Source organism: Corapipo altera, unplaced genomic scaffold (genome assembly GCF_003945725.1).
Source record: "Corapipo altera isolate COAL_440 unplaced genomic scaffold, ASM394572v1 75, whole genome shotgun sequence".
NCBI lineage: Eukaryota > Metazoa > Chordata > Aves > Passeriformes > Pipridae > Corapipo > Corapipo altera.
The window spans coordinates 4,101,919-4,115,165 of NW_020884887.1; the positions used below are offsets into that span (position 1 = coordinate 4,101,919).

Consider the following 13,247-nt stretch of genomic DNA (forward strand, 5'->3'; position numbering starts at 1 on the left):
TGCCATGCCATGTTGTGCTGTGCCATGCCATGTTGTGCTGTGCCATGCCATGCTGTACCATGCCATGTTGTGCTGTGCCATGCCATGCTGTGCCGTGCTGTGCTTCACTTTGTGGTGTTGGCGAGCAGTGGTGTTTCAGGGCATTTTGCTGATGCTACAAGATCCTTACTGGGCTTAATGCAGTGGAATTGATTTCTGTTTCCCGGGCTATCATTCACCTCAGCAGGGGAGAATCAATGCTGATCAATCACATGTGATTTTGCCTGCAATTAGATCCCAGTTTAACCTCTGCTGTCCTCTGCCCTCCCACCTCACACTCCCCCTGCCATGGACCACACAGTTTGGGGGAGGATTGATGGCCCAGGCTCCCAATATCACCCTGCATGTCACACCTTGCCCCATTCTTGTGGGAGTGAAGTGGCACTTCCCTGTCCCTTTCAAGCTCCATAGCCTTGCCCAGGCTTTATTCCTCTTTAGCCTGTCCTTTTTGTACCTGAGGGGCCCTGAAGCTCCCATATTTTGGTTCCTCACTGACACTTTTTCGTGGGCAGGGAAGAAAGCTGTGTTTGGGTCTTTGGATGAGCCTGTTGCTCTGCCTGCTGGGGTGGGGATGGGGGTCCAGTCCTGCTGCAGCTGCCGGTAGTGCTGGGGTAAATCTGACCTGACAGAAGGGAGAGCAGGACCTGGTTCCTTCAGGGCACCTTGTGGTGTTCTGGCCTGAGCAGAACAGGTCTCAGCACCGATGTGTTTACAGTTCCCATCAAACTGCATGTAAAGCCCTGCCATGGGCTTCAATTCCTCCTTGCTGACAGCATGTGCCTTTCAGAGTAAACAACTTGCTATATATTTTTTTCTTGTTTTTTTTTTTTTTTTAGAGAGGCAGACAGAAAGGGAGACCAAAGGGATCTCTTTTGAACAGTGAAATGCAGAGTCTCCCCATTTCCTGAGCAGTGTAAGACCCACAGGCTGTCACTGAGGGACAGACCCAGGAGTCCTCCTCAGGAGGCTGAGGGTTGTATAGAGTTATTCAGTGAAAACTGAAAGGGTTGTGTCCTCCTTGAAAGCCCCTTTGGAGCTCAGGGTCCACCTCCTGCCAAGGCATGGTGGGATGCAGAGATGGTGGGATGCAGAGACAGTGGGATGCACTGAGCCATCCTCAGGGGATCTGTGGGTGGGCTTGTGCTCTGACTCTCCCATTACCAGACATCCTCCCCCAAACTCCTTAATTTTTGATGATCTCCTAGTGCTTTCTTCATCCACCTGAGTGGTTTCAGATGTAGGTTTTGTTTTCCATTAATGGGACCCGTTGGTGTCCCACTTGCTTTCTCCCTGGTGGCCGTGCAGCAGGCTGGGAGTGGATTGTTGTGCCATGGCTTGGTCATGGTCCTGGTTGGGGCTGCATCCCTGTCCCCTCAGCAAACCCCCACAGCCCTCTCTCTCTTTGGGGATCTGACGGGAGGAGGAGGGACATGGTTGTGGTGAGTTATTATCTCGCACTTATCAGCATTAAACTGGATTTGGCAACTCATAGCCTGGGATTTGAATGATCTAAATCCTTCATTTGGCAGCCTGGTTTGCTGTTATTTATGGTGCTTCCCGATTTATTGTCATCTGCAGTTGGAGGCTTTGTGTGTGGTGCCGTCCACCGAGTGATTTATACAGATAATAAAGAGAGTGGGGCGTCCGGCGCCACGGTCCCAATGCCCCTCACAGCCTTCCCATCCCCCAGTGCCAGAGAGCAACAGAGCTGGGGAAGGGTCTGGAGCACAAATCTCATGAGAAGCAACTGAGGGAGCTCAGTCTGGAGAAAAGGAGGCTCATAGGGGACCTCCTTGCTCTCTACAACTCCCTGACAGGAGGGTGGAGCCAGGTGGGGTTGGGCTCTGCTCCCAGGGAACAAGGGACAGGACAGGAGAAAATGGCCTCAAGTTGTACCAGGGGAGGTTTAGATTGGATATTAGGAAAAATTACTTCCCTGAAAGGGCTGTTCAGCCCTGGCACAGGGTGCCCAGGGTATTGGTGGGGTCCCCATCCCTGGAGGCATGTGACAGATGAGGAGATGTGGCACCTGGGGACATGGTTTAGTGGTGGCCTTGGCAGTGCTGGGGGAATGGTTGAACTCAATGATCTTAGAGGGCTTTTCCAGCCTAAACAATTCCTTGATGCTATGTTGTCACAGGCCTGCTCACACTACCCACCCCAAAGGAGACGTGTCCCACTGGGAAAGCAGTGAGTAGGCAGAGCCCCTGGGGGTCTGGGGGACACCCCTCTGGCTGGTGGGTTTGAGTCCAGGGATGCCCCTGCCACCATCGACTCCTGCTGTTGCCTGGGCCTCACAGGCTGGACTGGGCATGCCATCCTGTGCCAGTTGGGGCCATGTGCTCCTGGCAGGGGTGGTGGGACATGTGTGGTGTCCCATGGCCTCCCCACCCAGACAGGTGGTACCAGGGCCCTTCTGCATAGAGCTGCTGCTAAAGCTGGGGCAGGCAGGATGTGGTGGGAGCAGGGACAACGTACTTGGAATGCTCTGGGAGCGAGGATGAGGTGCCTGGGATGCTCCAGGAGCAGGGACAGGGTGCTCAGGCCCCTGCCCTGGTGATCAGGAGAGGGATGGCTGTGTGGACAGCTCCCTGCTGCGGATCAGGCTGCTCCAGGGATCCAGGTCTCAGCACCGACATAAGCTTCCCTGGTTTATCTCCTTTCTTTTTAATAACAGTCATTCCCCATTCCTGGTGGAGAGCACGCCTTCCTCCACACTGGGAGAGGGGGAGGGGGGTGTATTGTAAATTTCCTATTTTTCTCATAAAACTGTATCTCTACAGCGGAAATCAAATCCCGTCTTCGATATTTTTAGCATGAGAGCGTGAAGATGCAGTGATGCCGAGGGAAGGGAGGATGGGAGGGGAGGGAGGACGGCGGGGCTGAGTCTCCATGGAAACTGTTTGCTTTAAATTCCCGCATTCGGGGCACTGAGCGTGTAGGAGGTGATGAAGGAAATGAAAAAAAGCAAAAAAGAGGGAAGGTTTTTTCCTTTCTGTTGTCACAAAACTGCTGAAGGAACCTTAGGAGAAATGGGCATAAATTATTGATCATCTCAGCACGAATACATGTGCGTTTTAATTAATAATCACCCTGTCATGTCTCTGGAGGGCGGTGGGTGGGATGTGCAGGCAGGAGCCGTGACTGACCACCAGTGCTGGAGGGGCCAAGGTTTGTCCAGAGACACCTTTGGAAAGGAGCTGGTGCTGCTCTGTGCTCCCGAGCTGTAACCTCTGTAGAACCCCTCTGTTTCCCTTCAGGATGTTCTCCTGTGCCATGCCAGGCTGCTGTTACTGCCTGGAGATACCCGGGAGAAGAGACGGCACTTAGCCCACAGGGTGTTGGGGGATGATGCTCCTGTTGTCTGTGGTGGGCTTGGGTTGGATACTTCTGCTCACAAGATGGTTTTTTTAACATTTAGGGCGGTTTTTTAAGGCATGAAAGTTGTTGTTAGCCAGGCTCTGTTGTTATCCTTGTCCGAAGTCCTGACAGCAGGCATGAGTAAACAGAAGGTCCAGGAGGGTATGTGGACCTGCAGCCCCTCGTCCCTATGGGTGCAGTGTAAATGGGTGGATGGGCTGGGGTGCCACAAGGGTCCCTGTGGTGCCCTGCCCTGGTGTCTCAGACCACAGCCCTGCTGACAGGGTGATGCATTTGCATTAGGTCATGTCTGAAAAATGTCTCGCTGCAGCACGGAAAGTTATTTTTAATTCATTGAAAAGGGAATGACCTAAAACCGGCAGCTGGGGATGGAGAGGATTAAATAGTGCAAAACAGGTACATTTTCAGCTGAGTAATTTTAGAAGGCAGAAGCATGTCTCAGTGAGGGGTGCACGTTAGCACTGCCTGACCATGGCCACTGCCTGGCCAGTCCCCTGGCTGCTGCTGGGGTGGCTGTTCCAAGCCCATCCCCAGCGTGTTCTCCACGTGACACCTCAGTGACACTGGGCTCGGCCCATGGTGTCGTAGCGACACTCACCAGGGTGGGGGTCCTGCTGCAGGAAGGAAAACGTCTCTGTGATCTGGGGCTGAGCTGAAGCTACTGAGCCAGACTTGATGCCAAACATAGAGTTTCAGTGCTTGAAGGTGTCTGACTTTGCTGTGGCACCTGTGGGCAGCTGTGGCTGCAGTTACTGTGGGAATGGGAGACGGCTTTGGCTTATCTTCCCAGGGATGTGTTTGTTCTCCTATGCATTAGACCCAATGACTGTTCACAGAATTGCAGATCTGTATTGTGGCTCTGCAGGACCTTCACATGCTGTAGTGAGGCGGGCACGTTCCAGGAGCACAAATGGGATTTACTCTGCTCCAGTGTCCCTCCCCAGCCTCTAACAGGTGTTAAAAATGCCTGTCCTGCCAATGGTTGTGGGACTTTGCTAAATGGGAATGATATTTAATCAATAGTTCAGACCCAACCAAGAGAGAAGTTCAGGATCCATTCTATAACTTTAACCCAAAAAGACTGACATCCCTGCCGGGTGCTGCCCATGCCTGGCTGTAGCCACTGGTGTGAGCCCCTCTATGGTGCTCCTTAGCCTTCCTGAGCATTGGCAGCAGATGGTTAAACCCTTCCTGGCATCCATGTGCCTGAGGCACACAGGTTCCATGTGAGGGAACAAAGTGCTTTGCCTTGGAGCTCTCCAGCCAAGTGCCAGCAAATCCAGCTGTGTCTACCTGTGAGCGCTGGTGGGTTTGGTGAGCAGTGGTGTGTGTGGTGAGCACTGGTGTGTGCCACTGAGTGCCCTACACCACCGGGACGGGGTGGCTGTTCTAACTCCCACATCTACCTGAACTCACTTGCTCAGCTGAGATGGTGTCCAGGGCAGGGCAGAGGAGTGTGGTTCTGGGGGAACCTGTGTGAGAGGGCTCTGAGATGCCTCGCCTGGGTGATGCCACAGCATGGGGCGTGTGTTTGGTGGGTGCTGTCTTGCCTGGTGTCCTGGAAGATAGACCCTCAGTGATCCCAGCAACACCAGGAGCCCGGGCCAGTCACTGCATTTCGTCTTTTCTCATCTGCTCTTGTAACTTTCTAATCTATATCTGAGAGGGATATGGGGTATGGGAGGGAGAAGGGACAACTCAGATTATATTGTTCTGAGGCTTTCTCTGCTGGTACACAACAGAGCTGATAATCAGGAGGGGCCACAGCAGTACTCAGAGGCTCTGATGTGCCAGTGCCTGCAGCCTGGGCAGTGCCATGGCCTGTGTGCACAGCCAGTGTTTGCAGCCGTGCCAGCACTGGGGTCTGCCCCTTCCCAGGGCTGCGAGGCTGCAGCCCTGGGCTGTGCAGCCCTGTCAGTCCTGGTGCTGCAGAAATGAGAGGGACAGGGAATGCAAATGGCAGGAGTGAGCTGGCAGCTACCATGGCCAAGTGCTGCTCATCGCACAATTCATCCTGCACCCAGTGTTGGGGCTCTGAGGCAGCCGGTTGCTCTTCCTGTTTCCCGGCTCCGTGCTGGCAGAGTGTGGCTCCCCAGGCAGTGGGTGAGCACCAGTTGGGCAGTAATTGCTGTGGAATTAACCTCTGACATTCTTCTAAAAATAGGCCCTATAAATCCAATCATTAGCAGCTCCCGTCCGCGTTGCCTGAAGGGTAAACACTGCAGATTAAAGCGTTTGCAGTTACAAGTCCCTTTGCTTCTCCTTGCTGCTGAGCCCAGCACCCTGGAGATGGCACCTTGGTTTGTGGGGAAAGGGAGTGATATGAGCATGGTGGCCTTTGGGCTGATGGAAGGCTGAAAGGCGTCACTTTAATTTACCCTGGAAGACAATGGCAGATTCAGCAACGGGCAGAGGAAAGCAGCGGTGTGGATGGGGTCACCTGGGCTGCTCTGCCTGGAGAGCTCAGAGGCACAGGACAAAGGTGTCCTCATTCATCTACGCCCTCTCCTCTGAGGACGAAGGCAAACCACCACCCCAGACAGAAGGTGGCATAAGTGCCAGGTGGGAGTGAGACCTGCCCAACACCCAGGCGCCATGGCAGGTGCCAGGATGAGGTGCTGGGGCACTGGCGGCGCTGAGCCCTCGCCAGGTCCCAGGAATCAATTGTGTCACCCAAAGTGATGGGGTGACTCCCTAGGGCACTCCCCTGGGGGACCGTGCCGTGCCGTGCCATGCCATGCTGTGCCATGCCATGCTGTGCCACCCAGCCCCGCGCCTGTGCTGCCAGCAGCAGTCCCCAGGCTGCATTTAGCACAGGCACAGTGCCTGGAAATCCCCCTGGGTCCGGTGTTGGGGCACAGGCCAGGGCAGGGGGGCAGGAGCACCGGGCAGGAGCACCAGGCAGGTGTGGGCTCATGACAGCATAGTTCCAAAATACCGGGTCTGTTTAGTGTTAGAGACAATAGAAAAACAGGGATTTATGGAGATGCCACAGGGGATGGAGCACTGACAGGGCGTGTAGCTGCACGGGGAATGGCGCTTTCTGGATGCCTGCGGAAGCCAGGCTGCAGTTACTTAAATTGTCTTTGTCTTCTCAGCTGACATCATCTCCACAGTCGAGTTCAACCACACTGGAGAGTTACTGGCAACAGGGGACAAGGGGGGCCGGGTTGTAATATTTCAGCGTGAGCAGGAGGTAAGTGCCAGTGAATGCAAAATGCCCATTTTATCCTTTTAAGTGAAGCGTCCTGCTGTTTCCTAATCCGCCTGTGTCACTCCTAACCTCAGGGCTCTCCTGGCAGACTCCAAGCTGAAAAGCCACTATTAACATCAGCAGGGCCAGATTTCCTCCTGTCAAACACCCTCCATAAGTCACATTTCCTGCATCCTTCTGTTCCAAGTGTAACGGGGATCAGGCAGCGGGTCTGAGTGTGTGGTGAGAGCCTGTCTCAAAGGTGACACCACCCCAAGAGCCCCCTCACACCACCAAAATTCTGGAAAGTGTAGATGGATGCAACGATTGCATTTCCCTTCCCAAACTTTGCCCAGGAATTGTTAGCAAACGCTTTGCTGGAAGCTGGAGGTCACACCTGCCAGGATGGTGTGTGCATGGCCCTCAGCCCTCAGCATGGCCCAGTGCTGGTGGGTCCCATACCAACCTGGCTGGAGGAGCTGTGCTGGCTCCCACCACCAGGGAGGGTCCCCACCATTTCCAAAGCCATCCTGGTTTGCTGCTCTGGCCCGGGCTGAGCCGGTGGGACCTGTCCTCCCCCACGCTGAAAGGGATGAGTCAGACCTGGCCATGAGACCAGGTCACAATTTTAAACTTTTCTCAAAGTTAAAGCCTCAAAATTATTTCTCTTCAGGCTGGAGAGAACCCAGTGGTTAAAAGTTGCATGTATAGACAGTCATCAGCCTTTCCATCACTATTTCATTTCTCCTTTCCCTCTCATTTCATTACTCTGCTGCTTTTCTTGAACTTTAAGCCTCCAGCATCACTCCAGGTGTATCCGCTCAGCTCCTGCTCCAGGGGACATGTGGGGCTTCACCCCCCCAAATGCTCCATTTGTGTGTGGGAGGTTCATCTCCGTGGTGGTTTTATTTAATTACCTCAGCCCTGTTTGGAGCCCGGTGCCGTTGGTTCATTTGTGGCATTTGCAGATACACGGTGTCTTCCAAGCACTGAACTGGGGCACAGTGTCGGTTCCCACAGGGACCATGTCCTGCTTCTTGCTGTGTTATCCTTGCTCTATAACCATGGACCCATTGGGCAGGCACTGCCCATCCCATACCAGTGGCTGCTGCCAGTGGCTCCTCTGTGGTGAGTCCAGCACCCAGCAGGAGCTGGAGCTCGGTCCCACCCATTCACTGGGGACAGCCAGTGCAGTGGGATCTGTTCGTGCTGCACTCCTTCTCCATTCCCTCTGTGTTTCCACTCCATTCCCTCTACATTTCTTCTCCATTCCCGCTGTGTTCCCATTCCGTTCCCTCACCATTCCCACTCTGTTCTCGCTCTGTTCCTGCTCCATTCCCTCTCCATTCCAACTCTGTTCCTTCTCCGATCCTTCTCTGTCCCCTCTCCATTCCTGCTCCATTCCCACTCTGTTCCCACTGAGCACACTGGGAGCCAGGAGAGGCCATCCTGGGGTGTCCAGCCCTGCTCTCACTTTGCTTCACAAACCCTGGAGAGCCCCGAGCCCGCTGCCAGCACCTTCAGCTCCTGCCTCTCCCTCTGCAGAGCAAGAACCAGCCCCACCGCAGGGGAGAGTACAATGTCTACAGCACCTTCCAGAGCCACGAGCCAGAGTTCGATTACCTGAAGAGCCTGGAGATCGAGGAGAAGATCAATAAGATCCGATGGCTGCCGCAGCAGAACGCGGCCTATTTCCTGCTCTCCACCAATGGTGAGTGCCCACGGCCGTGGGTGCCTGGGCTCAGAGAGAACAGGAGGTGGAGGGAGGGAGACTTCTTCCTTGCTGACAACTTTTGTTTTTTATTCTTTGGATCCTGGGAACTCTTGTGGGTTTTTTTTCTTTTTTTTTTTTTAAGACAAACTGCAGCTGATTTGTTTCAATTTGCAGTTCCGTTCAGCTCAGCAGTTCCATGTTATGTTCTGATAAATATCATGAGGATCCAGGAATATTACTTGGGATGAATGGGACCTTAAGATGGATGTGACTTAATTACTTCAGGGGAAAAGGAGGAGTCTAATCATCTTCCATAACCAACTTACTTTGTGTTATAGAATTGACTCTATTGATCATTGTAATAAAATTCAAAGACTTACTAAACTCATTTGAGGGGAGAATCATTGAAATGCAATTAAGATTAATTATACAGCATAATGTTCTGTTAATTGAGTTTTTAAATAGTTTTTTGATTAACAGGGATATTACTCTTCCATGTGGGATGGTGTTCCATACACAGGCAGGTTATCAAAACGATTCTTTTGGAAATACTCCTGTGTTATGCTGTTTCTTTTTGTACTTACTGTTACACTAACATTTTATATCGAAACCCCCTAAGGTAGAGCGGGTTAATAAAAACAAAATTAATGGTGCTCCATTGGAGTTGCCGTGTAAGGGAGAAAATGAAGATGGATGATGGGATTGTGTATGAAACCTGGTGGAAGTGATGATAAACTATGGATGGAGCCCCTGCCAGTAGGGAGCAAAGAAAACACCATTATTCAGAATAACCCCACGTGTTCTTGGGGTTCCTTCCGCAGGGGCTCTGTGGGACAGGGGATGGGACACCAGGAGGGGACAGGGAACTGTGGGGGAGGTTGGAGCTGCCTTTGGTCCTTGGTGAGTACTGAGCTGTGCACAGTTCTGGGTGGGGAAAGTCAGGACGACTCTGAGCGAGCTACAGAAGCCCTGTCACATCCTTTGAGGTGTGTCCAGAATGCCCCATGTGTCTTTGCTCCTCTGCAGAGCTGCACATGAGCAGCTTTCTGTGGGGACAGGTACATCTGTCACCCCTTCCAACATGTGGCATTGGGGTACAGCAGATTTTTCCAGCCAGCATGGTCTTGGTGTGTCCATCAGTGTGTGGCTCAGGTGACACTCTCCTCTCTCCCCCCCAGATAAGACTGTGAAGCTATGGAAGGTCAGCGAGCGGGACAAGAGACCGGAGGGATACAACCTCAAGGATGAGGATGGCCGTCTCCGAGACCCCTCCATGATCACCATGCTACGGGTGAGTGTGGGGAACTGTGGCTGTCAAGGAGCCTTTTACTGCAAGGGCTTGGATGAAAATCGCTGCTGGTGTCACCTGTGTGCCCTGGTACCTGCAGTGCCATCCTACCGTGGTCAGTTGATGTCAGAGGGCACTCCTTGTTTGGAGGCCAGTGCTTTGGATGGTGAACGGGCATGGGAACGGAGGAGAGAGCTGCTATGGGGCTGTGCAAGCTCTTGGCAGGTGTGCCACCAGTGCCACGTTCTGTCCCGTGTCAGGCACCCCACTGCCACAGTGCTGCTTTGCCACCCCCCAGGCCGTGCCCATCCTGGTGAGGAGGCAGGACATGAGCCTGCCTATCCTGGAGCATTCACATGTGCAGCTGCTGCTGCTGCGGGAGCACAAGTACTTTCTCTACATGAGTTTTCCTCCTGGTCATGACAGTAAGCAGACCAGACCATCTTGTAATTTATTATCATCCTGTCAGAATTTGCATTGTGAGCACTTGTGGGTTTTATAATATAAAATCGTTACTGTGATTGCCCTGGCCTCACTCTGTGGCTCCCAGTTCCATTGTGGATGATGCCATTGAGAACCCTGGGCAGGTGGTTAATTCTTGTCTCTGTACAGGGTTGCTCCTGGGGCAACCTTTTTCTTTACAGAGCAAGAGACCATTTGTTTCATGTAGATGTGTATCTGCTGTTCAGGCAGCGTTTCCAGCCTAACGTGCCATTGCCTGACAGCCCGTTGGAGAGGTTTGCTTGGCATCCAGCTGTTGGAGCTGGGGCTGTCAGCCCTCAGTGGGCAGGAAGCAGGGTTTGGAAAAGCAGAACTGTTAAGGCTGTTACCCCAGGTAGTACTTCCTTCTCTGGTTAAACACACTGGGAAAGTCCTAGGGTTTCTTTTTCCCCTGCAGAAAGGCATACTGAAATATCAGAGAACTGGACACTGCTGGAGTCCACTCTCTGCCTTGAAAGTTTCAGCTTTTGTTTTACTCTCAGCCCTTTTCACTGCTGGTAGCAGCTCGGTGCCGTGTGGCTGGAGGAGTTGCTGTTTGGTGTCTGCCAGTGCACTGGGATCAGGCACTGCCATTCTTGCTCCCGGTGAGTGGCCCCACAGGAGCACGTGGCTCCTGCTTCACCGCGGCACCGGGAGGTAAAACACGCTGTAAGTGCTCGGTGTTATGGTTATTGGTATCTGCTGTGTAGTGCCTGCGGTCCCTGAGGACAGAGGATTGAGGAGTCTTCTGCCAGCTCCGTTTGATCTAATGTTTTGATGATTTTACTTAGACAGATATTTACATAGCTGTAACCGTTTTGCTGTAGCTTGGTGTATCTCTGACATGTAATTGTCCTGTGATGCTCGTGCTTTGGAGTAAAGCCACATCCATCCGCAGTTTAATTTTCAACCACAAACAAGCAAAAAAGGGTTTTAAACCCACCTTGCTGCAGTCATTTCTCACCCATTTGGCTTAATGGTTTAAATGCGCTTGATGAGCATCATCCTCTGAGGAATTTCTAACCCACATAGTGCAAAAGGAATATTTAACTCTGCTTAGGGTGTGAAGTGTGGTGTTTGCTGTCAGGAGAAGAGCTCTGCTGATTTGAATCGCCCCAGGTCTAATAACTGCAGCCCTTCAGCCCCGTGTAACAGCCTTGGCGTGCTCCTGAGTGCCGCTCGCTGTACCTGTGCCATGGGATGCGTGCAAGAGATAATTGACACAAGTAATATTCAGAGTTTAAACCTTTTCAAAGAGAGGATGTGTTTGCTTTGGTCCCTCACAGAGCAGTCAGTCTGTGGTGACACCCTGGGTGCTCTGTCCTACAGAGCCGGTGGGCACCGGGTGCTGCCGGTGTTTTGTGTGGGCTGTGCTGCTGGTGGGAAGGTGCAATGGGCAGGGCCATTGTGTGCCTAATTCTTCATGTTTGTAGCTGCCACAGACCCCTCTCTGATTAGGAGCTGCCACTTCAAACTCTCCAGCAAATTCCATCATAAAGCCTGGTTTGTATCTCCCACTTTGCCGACGCACTCGGAGTTCTTGGCTCCTGTGCAGAGTTCCCTAGGGAGGCTGTGCTGTGCCCCCCTGATGGCAGCCCCAGAATGGCTGTGATGGGAGATGCCTCAGAGGAGGGCTGCTGTGCTGCTGCTGCCTTTCTGCTCCAGCAAAAAGATTTGTCTCTTTTCCTTGTATACATTCCACAGAACATTTAAGTGGCAAGGCAGTGTGGGCCATTTGGCTTTTTTTGGCTATAAAATGCACATGGCAGAACTAATCAATTTCAAATGTTCGTCAGCAAAGCAGGTGCCATGGAAACTAAAAAAAAAAAAAACAAAAAGGGTTTTCCCATTTTAATTAGTTGCTTCCAGTGCCTCAGAACAGCTCAGGGTGTGGCATCCACACACTTGACTGCCCTTTGAGGTCCAGCCCCTCAGGATGTCACATCCACACGCTCAGCTGCCCTTTGGGGGCCTGACCACTCTGTCCCCTTTGGGGACCTGGCCACTCTGTCCACTCTGAGCTCCCCACCACACACTGGGATGCTGCTGGGGGGGCACTGGCTCAGTCATTGACCTTTCAGATATTTTTTCCTCTCTTTTCCACAGCAATGACCCTGCTGGTATCTGTGTCCAGACGTGCTGTAACAGCAACGTGCCAGGCAGGGTTATCACACAGGTTTGAATCACTGTGAATGGGGTTTGGGAACATGGCTGTGTTTCTGCACACTCCTCCCTGGAAAAGCAGGGAAACTGTGAACTGCCTGGTGGGATTTTACTGACATGGGCTATTTTTCAGTGGGAGAAGTAAGTTAAAAAACATCTTTTCAAACCATCACCTCTTTAAGGGGAATGCTGTTCTGATGGGAGTAGCATGCGGAGTTCAGGGATTTAACTTCAGATAAGAAAAATGTTCTGTTTGTTCTCTGAAGTCTCTGCAGACTCAGGTGGGTCTTTAGTGGGCAACAAGTCCATGCCCACGTGCCACTGTCTGAGAACAGGCTCAGGGACAGGCAACAGAAGGAGCAGTGTGAGTGCAGTGCTGGGCAGTGAGGGTCATGTCTGGGGACAAGAGATGGAACCAGCAGCTCCATCAGCTGTGTGGATGAGCAGTGAGGCAGCGGCTTTGTCCTCCCACGGGAAGGTCCCTTCCACATATCACAGGGCAGGTCTTATGTGACAAAATCCTGAGGAGCATGAAATTGTCGGTCTGCCATGAAAATAGTGTTTGATGCTCATTTCGTCTGCAAAATATTAATCTGGAGGTGACATTGGGCAGTCACAGAATGTGCCTTGTGTAGGTAGGAAATGAATGGGGAGTGTGCCTGGGGGAGCTCAGCTGCTGGAGGAGCTCAGCTGGTGGGGTGGGTGGAAAACTCACTGGATTTATCCCTGAGCACTCGCTCTGCTCCTGATTTGCCAGGGACTGGATTATAGTTTCCTTCTCGCAGACCCAAGGCTGGGGTCAATCCAGGCTTCGGTTTGACTAATCCCCCTTGTCCAAATCCTGTGGGAGGCTGTGGAGCAAGCTGGGTGCCAGCCGTGCTGGTGCAGAGCAGGGGGGTGGGCTGGGGGGAGTGGGGTTGCACAGTCACCCGCTGGGCTGGCCTGGCACCACCACTGGGCTGGCCTGGCACCACCACTGGGCTGATCTG

The 13,247-nt window shown here is 52.7% G+C and overlaps 1 protein-coding gene across 2 annotated transcripts in view; it reads left to right on the top strand.

Annotated features, from left to right (window-relative positions):
• PPP2R2B (protein phosphatase 2 regulatory subunit Bbeta) overlaps nt 1–13,247 on the top strand; it is a 67,551-nt gene that overhangs the window by 43,180 nt on the left and 11,124 nt on the right. For both annotated transcript variants that reach the window (XM_027643637.1, XM_027643638.1), the window contains 3 exons: nt 6,519–6,616; nt 8,159–8,324; nt 9,506–9,618. In XM_027643637.1, the coding sequence (XP_027499438.1) occupies nt 6,519–6,616; nt 8,159–8,324; nt 9,506–9,618 (377 nt within the window). The remainder of the gene's footprint in view (nt 1–6,518; nt 6,617–8,158; nt 8,325–9,505; nt 9,619–13,247) is intronic.